General features: G+C 52.4%; 1 protein-coding gene across 7 annotated transcripts in view; it reads right to left on the bottom strand.

The window, feature by feature from the left end:
* The window catches only part of CTIF (cap binding complex dependent translation initiation factor), a 282,212-nt gene that overhangs the window by 171,685 nt on the left and 91,242 nt on the right, over positions 1-19,285 (bottom strand). For all 7 annotated transcript variants that reach the window (XM_072952320.1, XM_072952326.1, XM_072952323.1 and 4 more), the window contains 3 exons: positions 8,871-8,944; positions 7,629-7,733; positions 2,164-2,239 (listed from right to left, as the gene is read on the bottom strand). In XM_072952320.1, the coding sequence (XP_072808421.1) occupies positions 2,164-2,239; positions 7,629-7,733; positions 8,871-8,944 (255 nt within the window). The remainder of the gene's footprint in view (positions 1-2,163; positions 2,240-7,628; positions 7,734-8,870; positions 8,945-19,285) is intronic.

Raw genomic sequence — 19,285 nt, 5'->3', positions numbered from 1 at the left:
GTGCTTTCTTGGCAGGAACCCCCTAGAAACGACGCTGGGCTTTCTCTGTACAGCACATCGGGGGTGCATGGTGTCCACCCATCCCACGCTAGTGATGTTAACCTCGATCACCCGGTCAGGTTGGAGTCGGCCAGGTTTCTCCACCATAAAGTCACCACTTCCCCCCTTGTAATGAGGTGAGCTGTACGTGTGCCCCAGTCTGGTACCCAGAGAGTTTCCAGGCACAACGCAGGGAGGAGTCTAAACAGAGCCTAGTGGGCTCAATAAGTTAAGGGGAAAGAGTTTAAAATTCAAGGAGTCCAAGGCCACTAGAATTTGGAAGGCAGAGTACCAGGGAGGAGAAAGCTGCACAGAGAAAGAAATCCAGAAAATACATGCCCTCAGTCTGTGGCTGAGCACCCATTTGTGCGTGTGTATAAAGAAACTTCCAGGACTGGTGAAAAGCTACCTGCAAGGAACAGATGGAATGATCCCCTGAAGCCACACACGGCTGGAAATAGTTCGTATTCCCAGCAGACAGAGTGGAAATACCTCTAGGAACACAGGGCATCAGGTGGCAACTTCAGAAGGGTACCGCCTCAGTAGTACAGCAAAATTTTCCCTCAATTAAATGTTTCCCCCCTAACAAAACTTAAACGGCAAGCCTTGAAAAGATCAAACTATTTTGAAGTAACTGTGTTCTGGAATAAAGTTCAAAGTATTTAAATGAGTAATAATAATAATTTAAAATATCTGGCATCCAACAATGTCAAATTCTAATATCTTGCATCTAATATAAAATTACCAAGCATGCAAGGGAAAATATGACCCACACCCAAGGGAAAGATCGGTGGACAGACACAGACTTTGAAATGACAGGGATGACAGAAGTAGTAGCGAGTCATTAAAACATCTATCATAAAATATCCCATACATTTAAGAAGACAGGGGAAAGCATGAGCATAAAGAGGAGAGAAATGGAAAATAAATACAAAAAAAATCATGCTGAACTTCTAGAGTTGAGCAATACAGTATCTGAAATGAAAAATATACAGGACGGGATTAACAGTAGATTAGACGCTGCGAGAAAAGATGAGTGAACTTGAAGACATAGCAATAGAAACTATCCAAAATGTAACACAGAAGAAAGACTGGAAAAAAAAAAAAGCCAGCAGAGCTTTGGTGAGCTATGGAAAACTGTAAAGAAGCAGAGCATGCATATATTTGGAATTGCAGGGGGTGAGTTCTGGGGGAAATGAGGGGGATAATGGCTGAAATGTTTCCAAATTTGATGACACTGCAAACCTACCGATCCAAGAAGCTCAATAAACTACAAGTGGAAGAAACACAAGGAAAACTCGGCCCAAGTCACATCCTCAACAGACTGCTTGAGGCTTTCCCCATGCATCCTATTGCCCCCCATGGGTAAGCGCACGCACGGACACTGAACAAAAAAGTGGGAAACACCCAGGGGGAGTGGGAAGAGAAGAGCGGATGCAGGTGACAGCAAGAGAGACTCAGAAGAGAGAAGGAAAGGGCGACGGGGTGAGTGTGGTGGCAGGTCACCGCAGGGCAGGCTGTCACCGAGGAGGGTCTGCTGCTCCCTCCTCTCAGAGGCCCAACCTCATTCCTGGAAGCAGCTACTTCCTACTGCTTCTTCCCAGAAGCATACAGCACCGGAGGCATCTAAGGACCTAGATTTGCAGTCTGTTTGCTGAATAGATCCTCTTGTCCTGGATTCCGGGGCAGGAGCCCAATCACTGACAAAATCAGCAAGCACAGCAGACACCTGGAGGCTGGCACGACACCTCCACCTTTCAAAGGCTTGAAAATAGCCCTGACACATTCAAAACCGCAGCAGCCCTGCCAGTCCCACCGGAACACACTGCGGGACGCGTCACCTCAGAGGTTTCAGGTCAAGGGACAGAAACTTCCAGGTGTGCTGACTCGCGAGGGCACAGGCCGTTTCATCTCTGGGGGATGTCAGGTCTGCCACCTGCAGCACAGCTGAGAGTGGGCGGCCGCACACACATCACAGGGGGGCACCCTGCACCGAGGCAGGTCCGCACCCCAGCCCACCTGCCACTGCAGTACATCCAGTTAGACCCTGCTGGACCAAGGGGCCCCGCCGAGGCCGAGGACAGGGGGAGAGGGTGCTGTTGGAGACTCTGCCCCTGCACCTACCTGCCAGGCCGGGAGGACCTTCTCGATATCATTCAGGTTGATTCCATCTCCATCTTCCAACTTCCCTTTTCCACACCTGGACCAGAAAAGACATAATGGCACTGAAAGGACAGCTCATTCGTGCATCCTGTCCCAGCCCAGCAGGCAGGAAGAGCAGTGACGATCGGGAGTCACCAAGTCCTGCTGTCCCTCAAGGCTGCAGAATCAGCCCTGTCCCACCGGGGAAACGGCCCTGGAGAGACATGCCCTCCTCCCCCAAGCCTGGCAACTTAGGCCTTTCCTTGAGGACAAAGGACTCTGTGCAGGCAGGAATGCTGGGACCAGCCTGGGGCAGGGAGGGCACCAATGCAACATCCAGCCCCTAGGGACGCAAAAGGGTACCAGAGTTCCCCTTCATCTTTCCAGGCTAAGCTCCTTGCCGATGAATGCCCCAAGTCACATCCTCAACAGAGGAGCCTGTCACAGCTCCTGCAAAAAGCCCACCATCCTGCCGGGTTACAACAAAGGGAAAGTGAATGAACAGAGAGACCAAGCAACTTTCTCGAGGTCACACAGCTCCCAATGGGGCTTCTTCCCTCCTTGGCCTGATTTTTGGGCCAGTCCAGCAAGCCCGCTCAGGTACTGGTGCCATGTCTTCATGTCCCTTGTGAGTGAACGCACTTTCAGGCCAGAGGTACTGAGCCCGGTTCACTGGCAAAGGTCCACACCCGCTGCATATTTAAGGATGTGGACTCTGGATCCAGACTGCGGGGGTTAGAACCCCAGCTGCAGCCCTTACTAACCGAGTGCCCCTGCACAAGTCACTTTCCTGCTCCATCATCCAGTTTCCTCATTTGTAAAATGGTGATAATTACTTGCGCCTAACATCATAAGGGGCTGGAGGATTCGTTAACGTATTGAGGTGCTTAGAACTGTGCCCAGCATACGGTCAACGCTAAATATAAAGGCATATGTAGAAAACATATTATCATGGTAAATACAAGCAATAATTCAATAAAATTATAATAAAATAAAAGATAAGATAAATATAGTGGTGCCACTCCTATTACTGCTGTTGCTGTTGTTACAGGGGCGGCACGCAGAGCAGAGACTGGTCAGCGTGGATTCCAGAGCCAGCCCAGCCTCGTGCATGTTCCTCAGTTTTTCTGGGTCTCCCAGTTTCCTCATCTGTTGAAGTGAAGTTAATAACAACTCTCGCCTCCCTGGGTCGCAGTGCGTTTTGGAGAACGCAGACAAGCAGGACTGGGCGTGGCGCGGGCCCAGCGCACAGTCAGTTACTACTGCTATTAAGTACTGTTATAACTGGTCCAGGAATGGTGAGGGCTGCCTGATGGTTCGCGGAAGCATTTTCCAGCTCTGGAGTTGATGCAACTCTCAAGTCTCAGAGTAATCAGTTCATTTGATCAAATACTTGCCAAGCATCTCTTGGGTCTGTGGCCCTGTTAGCCTTTCTTGGAGTCGCGGGAAATTCCACGTGGCGCCTGCCCTCGGGCAGCTCACAGCTCTTATCCAGTCCTAAGACCGTCTAACAGGGCGGCGAGCCTGAGCACCAGTAGGGGGCAGCATGAGCCAGAGGAGCCCTGGAACCCCGAGGAAGAGAAACGGCGTGGCCGCAAACCCCAGCTGGGCTAGGGTGGAAGGGGTGGGGGATATGATTGATGCCCCGTCCAACACGCTCATCTGTTCATGGGGGCTCGGCTGGGGCTGGGCGCTCCGTGTCACAGCACAGCGGCAGTGCTCCGTCAGGGGCAAGCGAGGGCACTACAGGACCCAGGGGGGCAGCATCCAGAGAGGCCTGGGGTGGAGGGAGGGGAGGTGGGATGTGAGCTGGTCCAGCAGAGAATCTGGGAGAACATCCCAGGAGAGGGCAGCACGGCAAGGCCTGGAGCTGAAGTGCACGCATGTTGCCTGCAAGGAGGTCAGGATTCTTGAGGCCGGAGTGGGGTGGGGGGTGGGGGTGAGGGGTAGGCCAAGGGGCCAGGTGGTGCTGGAGGGCAGGGCTGGAAGCACAGCTAGGTTCTGGCAGGCAGGGCTGGGCTGGGAGGAGTGGAAGGGGACTTTTGCCCTCTCCACCCCCACCCCAGTGATGATGTGTAAGGCCGCAGAGGAGGAGGTGGGGGGAGGTCTGGAAACATCCATCAGCCTTTCAATTAACAGATCTGCCTGGTAGAGACAGGCTGGCCCGGGAAGGCACCAATTTCTCGCAGTCACTTGTGTCTTGTGTGTGCCTTGGCAGTGGGGGAGGAGAGAACTTGGGGCTCTTGCTGGCTGGAACAGCTGACATCCCCCTCCCCCAGGTCACATGAGTGGATAGCACACCTCTGGCTCCAACCACCCTCCTGCACCAGCCTAGCACAGCCCAGGCACAGCCTCTTGTTCTCCCCTCAGCAGATCCTAGGGTGGGCAGGGATGGCTGCTGTCCCCCAGGGCCCACCCTGTCTGGGGCTCAGAACTCCCTGGAGGGACTGCAGGTTCGGAGGGCAGAAGGATGCTACAGACCAGCTGAGTCACTGCTGCCAACGGGGTTGCCAAGGCAACAGCCTTCTCCGATTTCTGTCCCTTCCTGGAAACATGGGCTGCGGGAAGCCTTGGCAACCAAGTGGTACCCTGCTTCCGAGGGCTGCTGCAGTGGCTGGGCATGTGGAGCCCATCCCCAGCACGGCCGGACACGGAGGGTGACGCAGTTCCTGGCTCAGCCACAAGGTGGCCACAGGACGCTGAACCCAGACTCCCCAGGAGCCTGGGAGAACCATAGGTCTGCGGGAGACACCAGGGGACTGTTAGCAAATCTGGCAGCCTCCTCTGAGTGAGTAAACTTGCTGGTGAGTGGGCATGGCAGGACAAAGGAAAAAGGAGGGATGGGGAGAGGATGAGGTCCCCTGGAAAAGTCTGATATGAATGATGGGCCTCTGCCCACAAACAATACAGATGCACATAATTTTACATAAAAACTTAAGGGGATTAAGCCAATTCAGGGATACTCTGGTGTGATGGCCTGAGCCCTGGATGGCGTCGGATGGCATCAGATGGCCTTAAATCATGGTTCTGGTACTTTGGCAAGTCACTGTCTCTCTAAGCTTCATCGTTCTCATCTCTGAAATAAGGATGAGAGCATCTCCCTCCTAGCCCATCGCACATACAGTGAGACGACTGCTGCCAAGAGAAGGGTGACCACTGGGGGGTGGGGGTGGTGTGGGGCAGAGAGTAGCAGCTGGACCCGAGAGATGCAGAAATGTAGCCCATAACATCAGTTATATTTGGATCTGAAGTGACTGGGAGACAGGGTGGGCAGGGAAGGACTGGACAGAAAAATAAAAGCCACGAGTATAATTAAAACAAAAAAACTGGAAAACAGCAAGTGTTGACGAGGACATGGAGAACTTAGACCCTCCTATCGCTGGTGGGAATGTAAAATATTCAGCTGCTGTGGAAAATGGGGTACCAGTTCCCCAGGAAGTTAAAACATAGAATTACCATGTGTGATACTGTGATTTATTATAAGACACATTTGATCTTCATCCCCAGTCTTGGCCCAGAGCTCCTAAAATCTTTGGAATTTCCTAAGTGAAGAGAGTGATAAGTCTTTTGTTATGTTCATGAGGTGAAATGTGGAAATTCCCTAGATCACCAGAGGATGGGGGCTGGTTGCCAGGGAAACCAGCCCTGTGATAGAAGGGTAGGAGCTTTCAGCCCCAAACCCATTCCCCATTTCCAGGGAGGGGAGAGGAGCTGGGGACCGAATCCATCAACACTGGCCAATGATTTAATCAACCATGCCTATGTTATGACGCTTCTCTAAAAACCCAAAAGGATGGGATCTGGAGAGTTTCTGGGCTGGTGAACAAGTAGAGATTCGGGGAGAATGGTGCACCCAGAGAAGGCATGGAAATTCTGCACACTTCTCCCTGCACTGTGCCCTATGCATCTTTTTTATCTGGCTGTTCCCGAGTTATATCCTTACGTGATATACTGGTAGTCTCTTAAGTAAAATGTTTTCCCAAGTTCTGTGAGCCACTCTAGCAAATTAATCAAACTCCAGGAGAGGGTTGTGGGAACATTTGATTGAAAGCCAGTTGGTCAGAAGCACAAGTAACAACCTTGACTTCTATTGCATCTGGGGGTGGGGCTCTTAACCTTTGGGTGTGATGCTTTATCCAAGTAGACAGTGTTAGAATTGAGTTGACTTGTGGGACACCCAGCTAGTGTTGAAGAATTGCTTGTGTTGGGTGTTGGGAAAAAACACAGAATCAGAATTGGTATCAGAATTGGACCATGTGACCCAACAATCCCACTCCCAGGCATAGGCTCTAAAAGAATTGAAAGCAGGGACTCAAATACTTACAAATAAATGTTCACAGCAGCATTATTCACAGTAGCCAAAAGATGGGAACAACCGAAATATCCATCAGCAGATTAATGGATAAACAAATGGTGGTACATCCATATAATGGAACATTATTCAGCCATGAAAAGGAACGAAGTACTGATATATGCTACAATGTGGATGAACCTTGAAAATACCATGCTGAGAAGCGGTCAGACATAAAGACTATATATGATTCTGTATGTGTATGTTGACACACACACACACACACACACACACACACACACATATACATATCCAGAATAGATAAATTTGTAGAAAAAGGAAGCAGATTGGTGGTTGCCAGGGATAGGGTTAGGGGGAAGGGGGAAAGTAACTGCTTAATGGGTATGGATTTTATACTGAGGTGTTGAAAATGTCTTGGAACTAAATAGAGGTAGTGGTTACACAACATTATAAATGTATTAAATGCTACAGAGTTGGATACCTTAAAATGGTTCACTTTAATGTGATGTGAACTTTACTTCAGTGAAAATTATTTTAAAAGGAAGGAAGGGAGGGAGGAAGGAAGAAAAGAAACTGTCTCACACCCCTGTGCCTGGCTGGAGTCACATTCGTGACCTGAGGTCAGCCCAGGCCCTGACACCAGCTTTAAACGGGGAGGTAAATACTGATGCATGAACTCCGTAAAGAGTGAGAAAACCCCAGTAAAAGCCAGCACGACACCAGTGGTTCTTAAAGTGGGGGTCCCTCCATCAGCAGCATCAGTATTTCCTGGGAACTTGTTAGAAACGCAAATTCTCAGGCCCCACCCCAGACCTCCTGAACCAGAGACTCCAGGGGTGGACCCAGCGATCTGTGTTCTAATCTAGGTGAGCCCCTCCGCACTAGACGACTGACGAGCAGGGCCACCGTGAGTGGTCAGGGAGGGGAGCGGGCCGTGCGGCTGGAGGCGGCTGGGCAGTGAAGGGCGGAGGGATTCCGGAGAGCAGCCAGTAAACGTGCGGGTCTGAGCCAATGAGCCTCTCCGGACATCAGGCACCTGTGTGTCCCCACTGCCGCAGGGTAAGCTCCGGTATCGCCGCAGCTGTCCCCCACCTCACCAGCCCCTACGTGAGCGCCACCCCCAGCTGCCCCTTACCCTTCACGGTCGATGTGTGGCAGGGGCTGCTTGGGCGTGTGTCGGAGCTTCCGATGGAACTGGGTGAAGTCCAGCTTTTCAGGCTGCAGGTCCCAGGTGGCACCACTAGAGGGCGAGGGAGGGCGGGAAACGTGAGGCAGGTGGGAGACGAGCCAGCTCCCGACGGAGATGAGGCCCAGGCACACCCCAGGCCGGGAAGCAGCTCAGAGAGAGGTGGGCAAGAAGAGGGGGCGCCCCCTGGCCACGGGCAGGGGTCAGGCCGGGACCCCTCACTCAGAATGGAGTCTGGCACTCCAGCCCTGTGCTCACAGGCCAGCCTGCGAAACCCTCCCCTCTCTTCAACCCTGCTGGACGATAACGGACGCCTACAAAACGCAAGTGTGGGCCTGACGCCTGCTCCACGGGGTCCCCCTGAAACGCTTCAGGGTTTGTCAGTGGGGAAGCAGGAGACCAGGCCTCACAAGTTCTGGTCCCGGGAGACCCACGCTGCTTCCATGCTGGGCAAGCCTGAGCAGGAGCCAGGGGCTGGGCGGCGCAGGCTCAGGGCGGGCCAGCTCCAGGCCCAGGGGCGGGGCGGAGCCAGAGCACCAGGGCCATGCACGGCCTCGGGCCGTCACCCCCCGGGGGGGGGGGCGCACCGTGGCAGGAACCCATCTTGAACCCCTCAGGGGCACCGCCCCCACGTCCTGAGGAACCCCGGCCGATACCTGCCCTTCCAACTAGGCCATCAGGAACCTTCTAGAGTCCAGAGCACTGACAGTCCGTCCTTGCTTCTGGACCTCTCTCTGCAGCCACCCCCCGGCCTTCCATCACCGCAGGCCGGGGGTGGGGGTCTGCTGTCTGTGCTCGGCTCTAGCACAGTCTGCCTAACATCTGCCACAGGCCGCTCTGCTTTGCACCCCCACCTCCCGGATCCCCACTCTGCTTTCTCTCCCTGCCCCCTGGGTGGACTGCTGGCCTCTGTCTCCCCTTCCCTGTCAGCCTCTTCTCTCTCTGTCTCCTCCTCCCTTCTCCTTCTCTTTCCATTGGATGCCCCCCACCGTTTCCTTTCCTTCTCTCCTCTCTGACCTCCTTGCTTTTCCGCCTCACCCTTTCTACTTCACCCCACTCTGTCTCTCCACTTCTTGATCGGTGAACTCTCAACATGAAGGTGGCTCCCAAAGACCCCTCAGGGCACAAGGACCAGTAAGCTGGGGCCCCAGCCAGAGCCACACACGACGGACAAGAGGAAGAGGAGCCTACCTGAAGGAATCAAAGGTGTTCGCAGCCCAGATATCCGTGCCCAGCATGTCCAGAGTGTTGTCTTTGCTGCCATTCTGGAAGAGATGGAGAATGAAAGGGGTGGCGTTATGTGCTTGTCCAGGACACAGAACAAATGGGCGGAAGGCCTCACCAAGGCCCAGTCCCGGAGAGGGCTCCAGAGGCCCTCCTGTCCCCCTCGGGTCATCCTGGGCGGCTTGGAGGCTGGAGTGAGCCACTGGAGTGAGTGTCACACTGGTGCACCCAGTAAGAGTCAGGAGCACCCCTGGCCTCCCCTAGGAACGGGCCCTGGCTTCGCTGGTGTTTGGCAGAGCTGTGTGGTCAAGTACAGAGCAGAGGCTATCTCCTTAAAGAACCACCACCACCAGCCTGATGACTTCTCCCCTCCTTCCCAGACAAGGGCTCTGCAGAGCCAGGCACGCTGGAAGGCATGTGTCACAGGCTGACTTCCTTTGGAGTTATGCCCCACACTCCAAAATCAGGCATCACCAAGAAGCTTCCAGGGACCAACAATTCCAGTGATGGAATTTCTCTAAGTCAGCCCACTCTGGTCTTCATCCTCTGATGTTTCCTACATGATCCATCCCATACGCTCTACTTGACCCAGCTTCTATGACCCGGCTTCTCTGCCCCTTGGCTGATGGTCTCTGAAGCAGGTTCTCCAGCTCCCCGCCTTCACACCCGATGCCACCCACCCCGCATGACCCCCGCAGTCGCCTTTCCCTCACCACTCTCTTTAAAAACAAGACTTCTACCTCCACTGAAGCTGACAGTGTGCGTGCCTTATGACCGAGGACTTCACTCCCAGGTACAAACACAGCCGAAATACGCACAGATGTTCACCAGTCGTACACGGTGCAGAAGCACAGTGCAGCACTCTTCATAATAGTGCCAAATCGGAAACCGCCCGAATGCCCACCAACAGCTGACCAGACAAATCAGTCATGGTGTGTTCACGTACTGGAATATTATACAACAGTCAGAGTAAACAAACTAGAACAACATGCAGAAACATAAATAAATCCCACAAACGTCAAGTGGAAAAGGAATCTAGACACAAGAGTACCAACTCTATGATTTCATTTTCTACAAAGTTCAAGAACAGAGATGGAATTCAGACAGTAACTGGAAGGGGGCCTCAGGGCTTCCTGGGGGACTGGTAGTGTCTGTTCTTGATCTAAGTGCTGGCTACACAGACGAATTCGGTTTGTGCAAATCCATTGACCCTAAATGCAAGGTATGTACACTTTCCTCTGTGTGTTGTGACCTTCTGGTTAGATTCCTGGCAGCATCCCCAGTCCTTATATTTATATCATAAGATGACCTGTTCCTGGACCTGCTATCTCTCAGATCCACTAGCTCAGACACTGGGTGAGCTTCTTTTGAGATCTTTCCAGGGGCTTGGACTTGGGCAGACACTGAAGACACAAAAGTGGAGAAGTCGCAGGTTTTGCCTGCAAAGAATGTTATGAGATGACACACATGTGATAAATAATTACAATACAGTGTGAAATGTGCCCTGATTCAAGGTGCCACGTAGGACCAAAGCACAGGCAAGTTTCCTGAGGAGTAGGGAAGGACTCCCCCTGAGTAGGGGTTCATGAGGGTCAGGTTGGAGCAGAGGGAAAAGGAGAGAAGGGGGTCATCCTGGAAAAGGGGCCCATGTGTGGAAAGGAATCATGGCGGGACACAAGAAGGCATTTTGGGTTTGCACAGGGCGCCCAGCAGTTTGTCAAAGGGCCCCAGGCGGGCGAGTCAGTGGTCTCCAACATCACCCACTCTCAGTCCTGGTCAGGGCCTACTGGGTGATTGTTCTAGGTTGAATTGTGGGTCCCCATTATTCATATGCTGAAGTGCTAACCCCTCAATCCCTCAGAATGTGACTTTATTTGGCAATAGGGTCACTGCTGATGTTATTAGTTAGGATGAAGTCATTAGGATGGACCTTAATCCAAAATAACCGGCCTCCTCATAAAAGAGGAAATTTGGACACGGTGACAGACGTGCACAGAGGGAGAATGCTGGGGGAGGACTGGAGTTAGGCTGCCATAAGCCAAGGAACTTCCAGAAGCTGGGAGAGAGGCCTGGGACAGAGCCTTCCCTTGCACGTTCACAGGGATCATGGCTCTGCCAACACCTTGATTTTAGACTTCTGGCCTCCAGAACTGTGACCTGACAGTACATTTCTGTTGTTCTAAGTCACCAAATCTGTGGTCAGAGGTCCTAAATCAAGCAGCCCTAGCAGACCAGAATGGTGGTCAATCACCCACCGCCCCCACACACCCCTTTGAGGGTGGTCCATCATGCCCCACCTCCCACAGCCAGCAGACAACCGCCCTGTGACCTTCTCATGGCCTTCAGCCACACCAAGCACCACGGGGCTGGGGTCTCCCAGCTCCTGCAAACAGACAAACCCAGGCCCGCGCTGGCTCGGCTGGTCTCTGACCTCCCGACACCGCCTTCCCGGAGCCGGCCCAGGATGAGTGCCCCCTGCTCTCCCCCCGCGCCTGCCCAGCTACAGACCATGGCCCGCATCACCCCAGAGCCTGCCAAGCTGAGCCCACATGGACACTGAAGTCTCAGGGCGAAAAGAGAAAAGGGCTGAGGATGTATGTGTTGGTTTAGATTCTGCATCCACTGAGCGCCTCCCACATACAAGGCACTGAGAACTGGGCTAGAAATGACCCCAAACCAGGCTCAATGACCCCATCTCTCTTTCTCCCAGTGACCAGAGACACTCGGCACCTTGGCCAAGAAGCCCCATGATTTGAGGGTTTGGTGTTGCTTCTAATTCTCATTTCCTTCAAGTCGGGCAGAAGCGGCCAGTGTCTCTCCTCCCTCACTGCATCCTCCCAGCACATCCTGACTCGCCAACACAGCAAGGCAGAAACCAACCTACTTCCCAAAGAGAGAGCAGTGTGAGGGTGGGTCCTACCTTCTATCTGGAAGGAAAGCAGCGAACACAAACTGGCCAGTAGAAAGTTTGAGTGGCTCAGCCTCCCAGCAGAAGGGGCCCAAGTGCTCAGACATTCACAGACACCAGGCAGGAGGTGATGTGGGCATGTGGGAAGAGGGGAGCAGTCAGTGGGGGGGGGGGCTCAGGGGACAAGGGACTGACAGGAGAGAGAAGCAGTGTGACCTCAGATGAGTCACATGACCTGCCCGGGCTGCTTCAATAAAATGAGGGCTGGTCCCTCCCTCCGGCACCACCTATCTTAGGTCACTTAGGTTCTAAGTGACTGGAAACTTTCTCATGACACCCTGAGAGCCCCCACAACCCTCCTGTGAATCAGCCACAATTACTCAGGGCTGCAAGCTTCTCCATGCAATGCCACACACGCACCTCTACACACCTGCATGCATCTGGGTCCTCCCGACACCTGTCCATTCCCACGTCCCCATTATCCCTTTTGCTACTGACAGTGACCTGTCACATCAGCCTTGCTCCTTTCCTGCCCCATCCTTCAATGCTTGGCTCCAGGAAGCTCCTCCGACCTCCCAAACCGTAGTCACCTTGCTCTGCCCTGAAATTACCAGCGGCATGGGAACCCTGTGGCCGCAGAGCCAGCCTGCGGCAATTCTCGCTGCATCTTCTCACAGTGACCTCTCTCCTGCTCCAGGGCATGGACCTGGGATGGCAGGGACCTCTCCGGGTGCCCCAGAGCTCTATGTTCAGTGCCCAGGAAGTGTCAGCTGAATTGACACACACTTCAAGAGACTTTCACTGTCCTCCCCAAACACGTGTTCCCTTCTTGCCATAACGAGCCACGTGACCTCAGCAAAGTTACTTCACCAATTTGGATTTCAGATTCTTCATATTTAAATAAAGAGATCTCTGAGAGTGAAGTACCACATCCTGTACATGGGTTTCTTCTGACTGGCACACGTGCTCCACCATCCCCTCTCCCACCACTAATCAATTACGGCATGATTTACAATCCTCAAACTAGGCTACGACTCATGCTCTAGGATCAGCCCCTTCCTCCCTTCCTTCTTAGAGTTGCCTTATCACCCTACCCATCCCAACTCCTGGTGCCCTGCTTGCTTCAAATGCAACTTTGAGATTGCAGGGGCGATAGAGAGACTCATCTTCTATCAATCAGCCCTCACAAGGGACCAGCCCCCGCCTTCCTGAGATATTAACCGGCTCATTCACAACTCCCTTCCCAGGCTTCAAAGATAATTATCAATAGGTATAACATTTCAAAATGACTTCTAAAGTAAAGGTCAAAAAAAAATCAAACAAAGAAACTAAACCTTGTTTCCAAAGCACATGTTCGAGACCTCACCCAGAGTGAAGTTCACATCCTCCTCCAGGAGAGTAACTTACACCCTCATCCCTGACCCTTTAAATATACAACTCATTCAGGCACCCACAAGTTCAGCTTACGTGGAGTGGATGACATTGCTTTGTCATCATCCTCTTATGTCCATAAGAATGCTGGATCTCCCCAACTAAGTTTTATTCCCCCAATTCTTTATTGTGGTAAAATGCACATAACATAAAATTCACCATCGTGACCATTTTAAGTGCACAGGGCAGTGCTAGTAAATACATTTATAATATTGTGCAACCATCACCACCATCCATTCCCGTAACTCCTTTCATCTTGTAAAACTGAAATTCTGTACCTATTAGACACTAACTTTCCATTTCCTGCTCCTCCAGCTCCTGACAGCCACTATTCTACTCTTTGTCTCTGATTTTGATGACTCCCAGTGCCTCATACAAGTGAAATCATACAGTATTTGTCTTTTTGTGTCTGGCTTACTTCACTTAGCGTAATGTCCTCAAGGTTCACCCATGACCCCAACTAAATTTTAAGCTCCTGGACTGCAGCTGCCTTCTGTTCTTGTGCCCCCACGGTGGCCAAGCTGGGCACACAGTAGGTACACTCCGATGCCTGCCGACTGATTAAACAGACTCTGCCCTGTGCCTGCCCTGCTGCTTCTGTGTCTGAGAGACTGATTCACAGTTTAGGATGTCAAGATGGATTCACTGTCCTAGGATTTGAGGCTCCTAAAGAGTGAGGAACATGGGGTGGAGAGAGAAGGATCAACCATGAAAAAGGGACGGGAAGGTCACAACTAAAACCAGGACTGCAAGCATCTCACAGGGACGAGCACAAATCACCTTGAAGGCAGCTCAAGGGCAGTGGGAGGGCACATCAATCTCCCTCCTGGGCTGGAGGCTGGAGTCTGGGCCACCGTCCCTCATAGCTGGGAGGGGAGGCGGTTTACCATCAGCCCAGTGCCAAGAGCTGGCGTGCTTGTCACAGCCTGAAAGGGGGCGTCACCCCCAGGCTAAGAGAGGCTTCTGGGCACCTCAAGCTCGGCTGCAGCCTCTTCTGAAGCAGCTCCCCTGGCAGGGAGCCGACCAGCCTCTAGGGCTCTCGGGGTCCAGGAACAAGGCCCCACTGGCTGATGGGTGGGAAAGAGTGACAGAACGGAAGTTGCTGTGGGGGGGGGGGGCGATGCCCCAGGCATTTGCCGCAGGCAGTACTCTGTAAAGGAGGCCACCACGCCTTGCACGTGCTCAATGCTCTGTTGCCACCTCTGTTCAGAAGTGAGAAGCGTCTATTTTTTCAGTACTTCATACTTTATAGACTCTCTCCACACATTTTCCTCATTGAATTTCTACAACTCCCGCCCATCCTCACTGCAACCCGGAAAACTTGCTCCGGAGTTGACACAGATAACCCGAAGCCTATGTTAAGTGCTGGAAAAACTCTGAGACCACAGTGGTTCCCAGCAAACGCCCTGCTCCTCAACCCTCCCCCACAACCCCGATCAGCTCAACCCCCTGGTTCCAGTGACCAGCATCCCTCACGCAGCAGAAGCCTCTGCTGTCACGCCTCCATTTCCACAGGGTGGACCTCGTTACTTCTCACCCGGATCTACCTCCCGCCTCCATTCCCTGCCCCGACACTGATTCTCGGGGCTGAGGAACAGAAGGCCCAGGACCAGCCCCTCACAGACCAAGGGGCTGGAGCCCCCACTTCGCATGGTCCTGGGAGAAAGAATAGCACAGGGGCATCCCTGGAGGAGGCAACAGGCCTGGGCGAGAATCAGGACCCTCGGGGCCACTGACCAGGACTGCAGAGGGCCGTGGGCAGGACTTTGGCCTCTCCTGTTGAATATAACAGGAGGGTGACCCCCTACTGAGGCCAGGGTCCTAACACAGGAGAGGGCAAGTGTCTAGAGAAATCCACAGGGGAAATCTTGGTCACGGGAACGACTTACTTTTCGTCACTCGATTTGGCACAATGACTACAGCACATAGCAAGAATCTGGCCCCCCCCCTCAGAGTCTGTTGCAATGGGATGTGACAGGCATATAACCACTGCATGTCGTCTTTTACCAGCAGGGGCTGGAGAAAGGGCTTGGCACTTGGAAACAAAGTCTGTCTCCTTCATGTCTCCACACAGAGAGGGAAGAGCCTCCCCTGAAGAGCCTTCCTTTTTGCCCCTTCCTGAAGCTGAGATGGTGAACCTGACAGTGCCCAGAGGGGCTGGGACTCATGGCTGCCACGGGACTGAGCCGGGAACCTAACAGCTTCCCACGCCCAGACCCAGTGCCCTCCAGCCCTGGGCCGCCAGCATCCAAACCAACCCTGGGGCCACCTGCCGGGTCATTTCAGGTCCAGCCAAAGCCCTTGGAGCTGTAAAGTGCCTGGATATCTCTCCTTCTTGAGTTTCTGGACACCAACCCTCAAACCTTGCCACCCCCAACACACAGGGCAGAGAGGAAGGTGGCGGGGCTTGCCTTGTTCCTGGCAGCCCCGCCCCCTGCAGCCTTCAGCTCCTGGATGCTGGCAAAACTCTATGTCGGTGTCCAGTGTCTGTGAAGCGGCTCTGAGACCACACCCAGCCGCTGAAGGTACATGATTACATTCGTCTTCGGACAACTGCGCTCTTCCTGCACTCAGAGAAAACGAATCTTCTTTCTACTCACCCCCAGTCTTTCTCTCTGTTGGGACCTAACTAAAGAGCCTTCCTCCCTGCAGCTCTGCCATTTCCTTATCAGCAGGTGCCCCAAGAACCCACAGCACATCCAGTGCCTACCCTAGTGGTTCCTTCCCTTCCTGGTCTACTGTGTGCTCCCAGGGGTGTTCTAGAAACACTAATCCGCTGGCTCACAAATGTCAGTGTGTATCAGAATGATCTGAGGAAAGGAATGCTGGTGGTTTGAATTTAGTGCAGCTGAAGTGATCCGTGGAACTTGCTTTTGGAGACACTGGATCTTGAAAAGAGTTTCATGGGGGGCCAAAATTTTAAAGAGGCTCCTTAGTCAAATGTTTGAGCTAAAAGAGCACTAAGTAAATTACTTTATTGCAGATTTTCTCAGTGTCTTTATTGGTCATAGATGGATGTTGACTCTTCAAGTAGGTGGCAGTACTGTGTGCAGCACTGCCCAAAATCTTTTGGCTAGAAAGCCACCCCACTCTTCCTTTTTATTCCACAGAGCATTTTGTAGGACTCTGGTTCCCTTACACAAACCCCCACTGGAAAACAGTCATCTAAAGCTCTCTATGTTAACCCTGTTCCCCAATTAGTCTGCCATCCCCTTGATGGTAGTAGCTCTGGCTTTACTTTTTCGTTGGGTCCCCCCACCAATCCTAGCCTTGGGACCCAGCATCATTCATTAATTTTTTTTTTTTTGGAAGGACTCACTGAGAGCTCTCTACAAAACCTCACTAGCTTCTTCAATAACATTCTCCAGTTTGCAATTCCACAGTTGCCCCTGGTGACCATAAGCTTTCTTCTGAGTCGCACCCCTTCACTGGCCCTGAGGTCACCTAGCCCCTGCACCCCCAGGTTGTGGCAATGCCAAGGTTCCAAGAAGCCTTGTTAAAAACAATCATCCTTTTCAGTGGATCGTCTTTTTAGCACTTAAACGCTGCTGAATCCTTCACAACAGCCCCTTTTATTGGCAATTAGGAGGCCCCATGCCAGGGTGAATCGTGCTGCTCTCAGAACAGATCACAAAGGGATAATGAGCACTTTAAATCATGTAGAAAAAGAAATGGAAACGGCCTGCTCACGGGCAGGGAGATTGAAGCTGCCTCTGAAAGGGCTGCACTGGGTGCACAGCCACCCCAGCTCAGGGGAGGACAGACCCCGGTTGATGACAACAGCAAACACTGACGCAGCACTCACTGCACTCCAAGCACTGTCTGTGCACTTTACACCTGTCACAGCCCTATAAGGCAGATGTCATCACCATCCCCATTTCACTGATGAGGAAACTGAGGCTCAGAGAACTTGCCCACATTCATTAGAGCTAGTTCCCAGGATGGGAACGCATACAGTATGGACAGGAGTTTATGCTCTTAACCACTGCACTATGCAGTTATATTATTTAAATAACTTCTGACCCCACTGTGGAGTTTCCCACAATGCAGGGACACATCCACATCCCTATGAACATTTGCATTCTCTGAGTCCATCTCTTAGGAAGGCAGCGCTGGTGCAGGGAGTAAATCTCTTATAGTGAGGGAAAGACGTAATGTAAGGGTGTGAGCTGGAATGTGTAGGGAAGAGGGGAGGCTCCATGCATGAGTGAATGAAACAAGATGGGTGTGAGTCACTGTCTAGTAGAACATGCCAGTGGAAAAAAGCAACCTCCTTCTATACTGCTGCTTTTCTTCATTAATATACATGTGCAGAGTAATTTCTGCTTGTGCATGTGCACTAGTAGGTGTGTGTGGACAATTCTAGGCTGCAACGGTTTAGAAATAAGGCAGAATCTAACAGAATAGGGCAGGGGGCAGCAGGAGGACTCCCCCCCATTATCGGGGTGGTCACAGGTGAAGTTCCAACTGGAGAATGTCTGGGCATGTCAGTCTAGGTTTTTCCAGCATGTCTGCTGCTGTGATTTGCACCAGAGCTGACCAGACTGAGATGGGGGCCTGCAACAGCAGGGGTCTGCAGAGACTAGGGCCTGAAACTCTGGGACTGCAGCACTAGGGCCAGCTGCTGGTCATCAGGTCCACAAGGCCCAGCCTGGGCACCAGAGGAGGGCAGTGCAGTCCCTGCTCCTCAGAAGGCTCAGAATCCCAGTCCACTTTCCTTCTTGGTGTAAAATGTTCTTCCATAGATTCCATCTATCACGAGGGCCAACAGCAAGCAAACCCCACAGACACAGGGGTCCCAGGAGAGCTGACAAGTAGGGCCACGCCTCTAAAAGGTGGACAAGATTTCTCTCCTTCCTCTCCAAAGACGCCCTCCCAAGTCCCCTGCCTCCAGCCCCAGTCTATTACTCACATTAGTGGATTAACACAGCACTAGGCACTGTTTGGTCACCTGAAGTCTGAGGAGATCATCCCTGCCCGCGTAGGTCTTACCACCTAGCTGGAGAGTCACAGAAAAGGAAAGAACAATAGATAACAACACGTAATTAAGCACCATGTGACATGCTGCATGCCATCCACGCTAGGGGCTCCAACTGCGGCTCTGGACTCCAGGGGAAACTTCCTGCAAGTAGCAACAGGGATGGACTGAAAGTGGGGAAAGCAGGACGCTAGGCTTGCAAGCTGCCTCCTGGGCCCCAGGAGGGTAGCTCTGGCTCCTCGGACCCACACTGCCCCTTTTGTACAACTAGCATTGGACTAGATTGGCCATTCCCGAGTCGGGGTGGGGGCAGCAGGTGGAGCACAAGACACTGGGAGAGTTTTTTACATTACACAGATTGTTTGGAGACCAAAGGACTCCAAAGGCATCTCCTGGGCCAAAACAGGGGCTTCCTGCAGCCCAGGTCTGAAACTCCTCTCAGATCCAAACTGAACCAGACTTTGAGGGTGACTTGGGTTTGCTTGAGTAAGAGAGGAAGTGAGGGGCCAAGTGCAGATGGAGGTGGTGGGGCAGGGCAGGACCCAAAAATAAACAGTCTTGTCTTGGAACCCACATGCGCACGTGCGCGCGCGCGTATGTGCGCGTGTTTTCAGCACCAAGGACAGCACTCCTGCTTGCTGGTGGGAAAGACAGTGATGGACCCCCAATATTTTAATCCCCCTAAAATAAAAAAGCCTGAGGCAGGAGAACAGCTGAGCAGAGACCAGCAGAGAGTCTCCTGGGTGGCACCAAAGCTGAGATCAGGAGCAGGAAAGGCCAATTCTTTTACCAGGCAACTTTCCTGTCTGTCCAGTCAGTCCATTCTCTCTATACCTTCAACTGTCTTTGAATTAAAACACAAAAGGCCAGGGAAGAGTGGGAGATAATGACTAAAACCTGTGACCAAGTATATTTATCCACTCTCAGGTAATTAATCAAGCCTTAGGACTTATTATTTGGTGGAGGGGGTAGTTACGTTTATTTATTTATTTATTTTTAGAGGAAGTACTGGGGATTGAACCCAGGACCTCGTGCATGTTAAGCATATGCTCTACTACTTGAGCT

This window comes from Vicugna pacos, chromosome 30, assembly GCF_048564905.1.
Source record: "Vicugna pacos chromosome 30, VicPac4, whole genome shotgun sequence".
Classification (NCBI taxonomy): domain Eukaryota; kingdom Metazoa; phylum Chordata; class Mammalia; order Artiodactyla; family Camelidae; genus Vicugna; species Vicugna pacos.
Note: the sequence above shows the minus strand (reverse complement) of the source record. Positions and strands in the feature narration are given on the sequence as shown.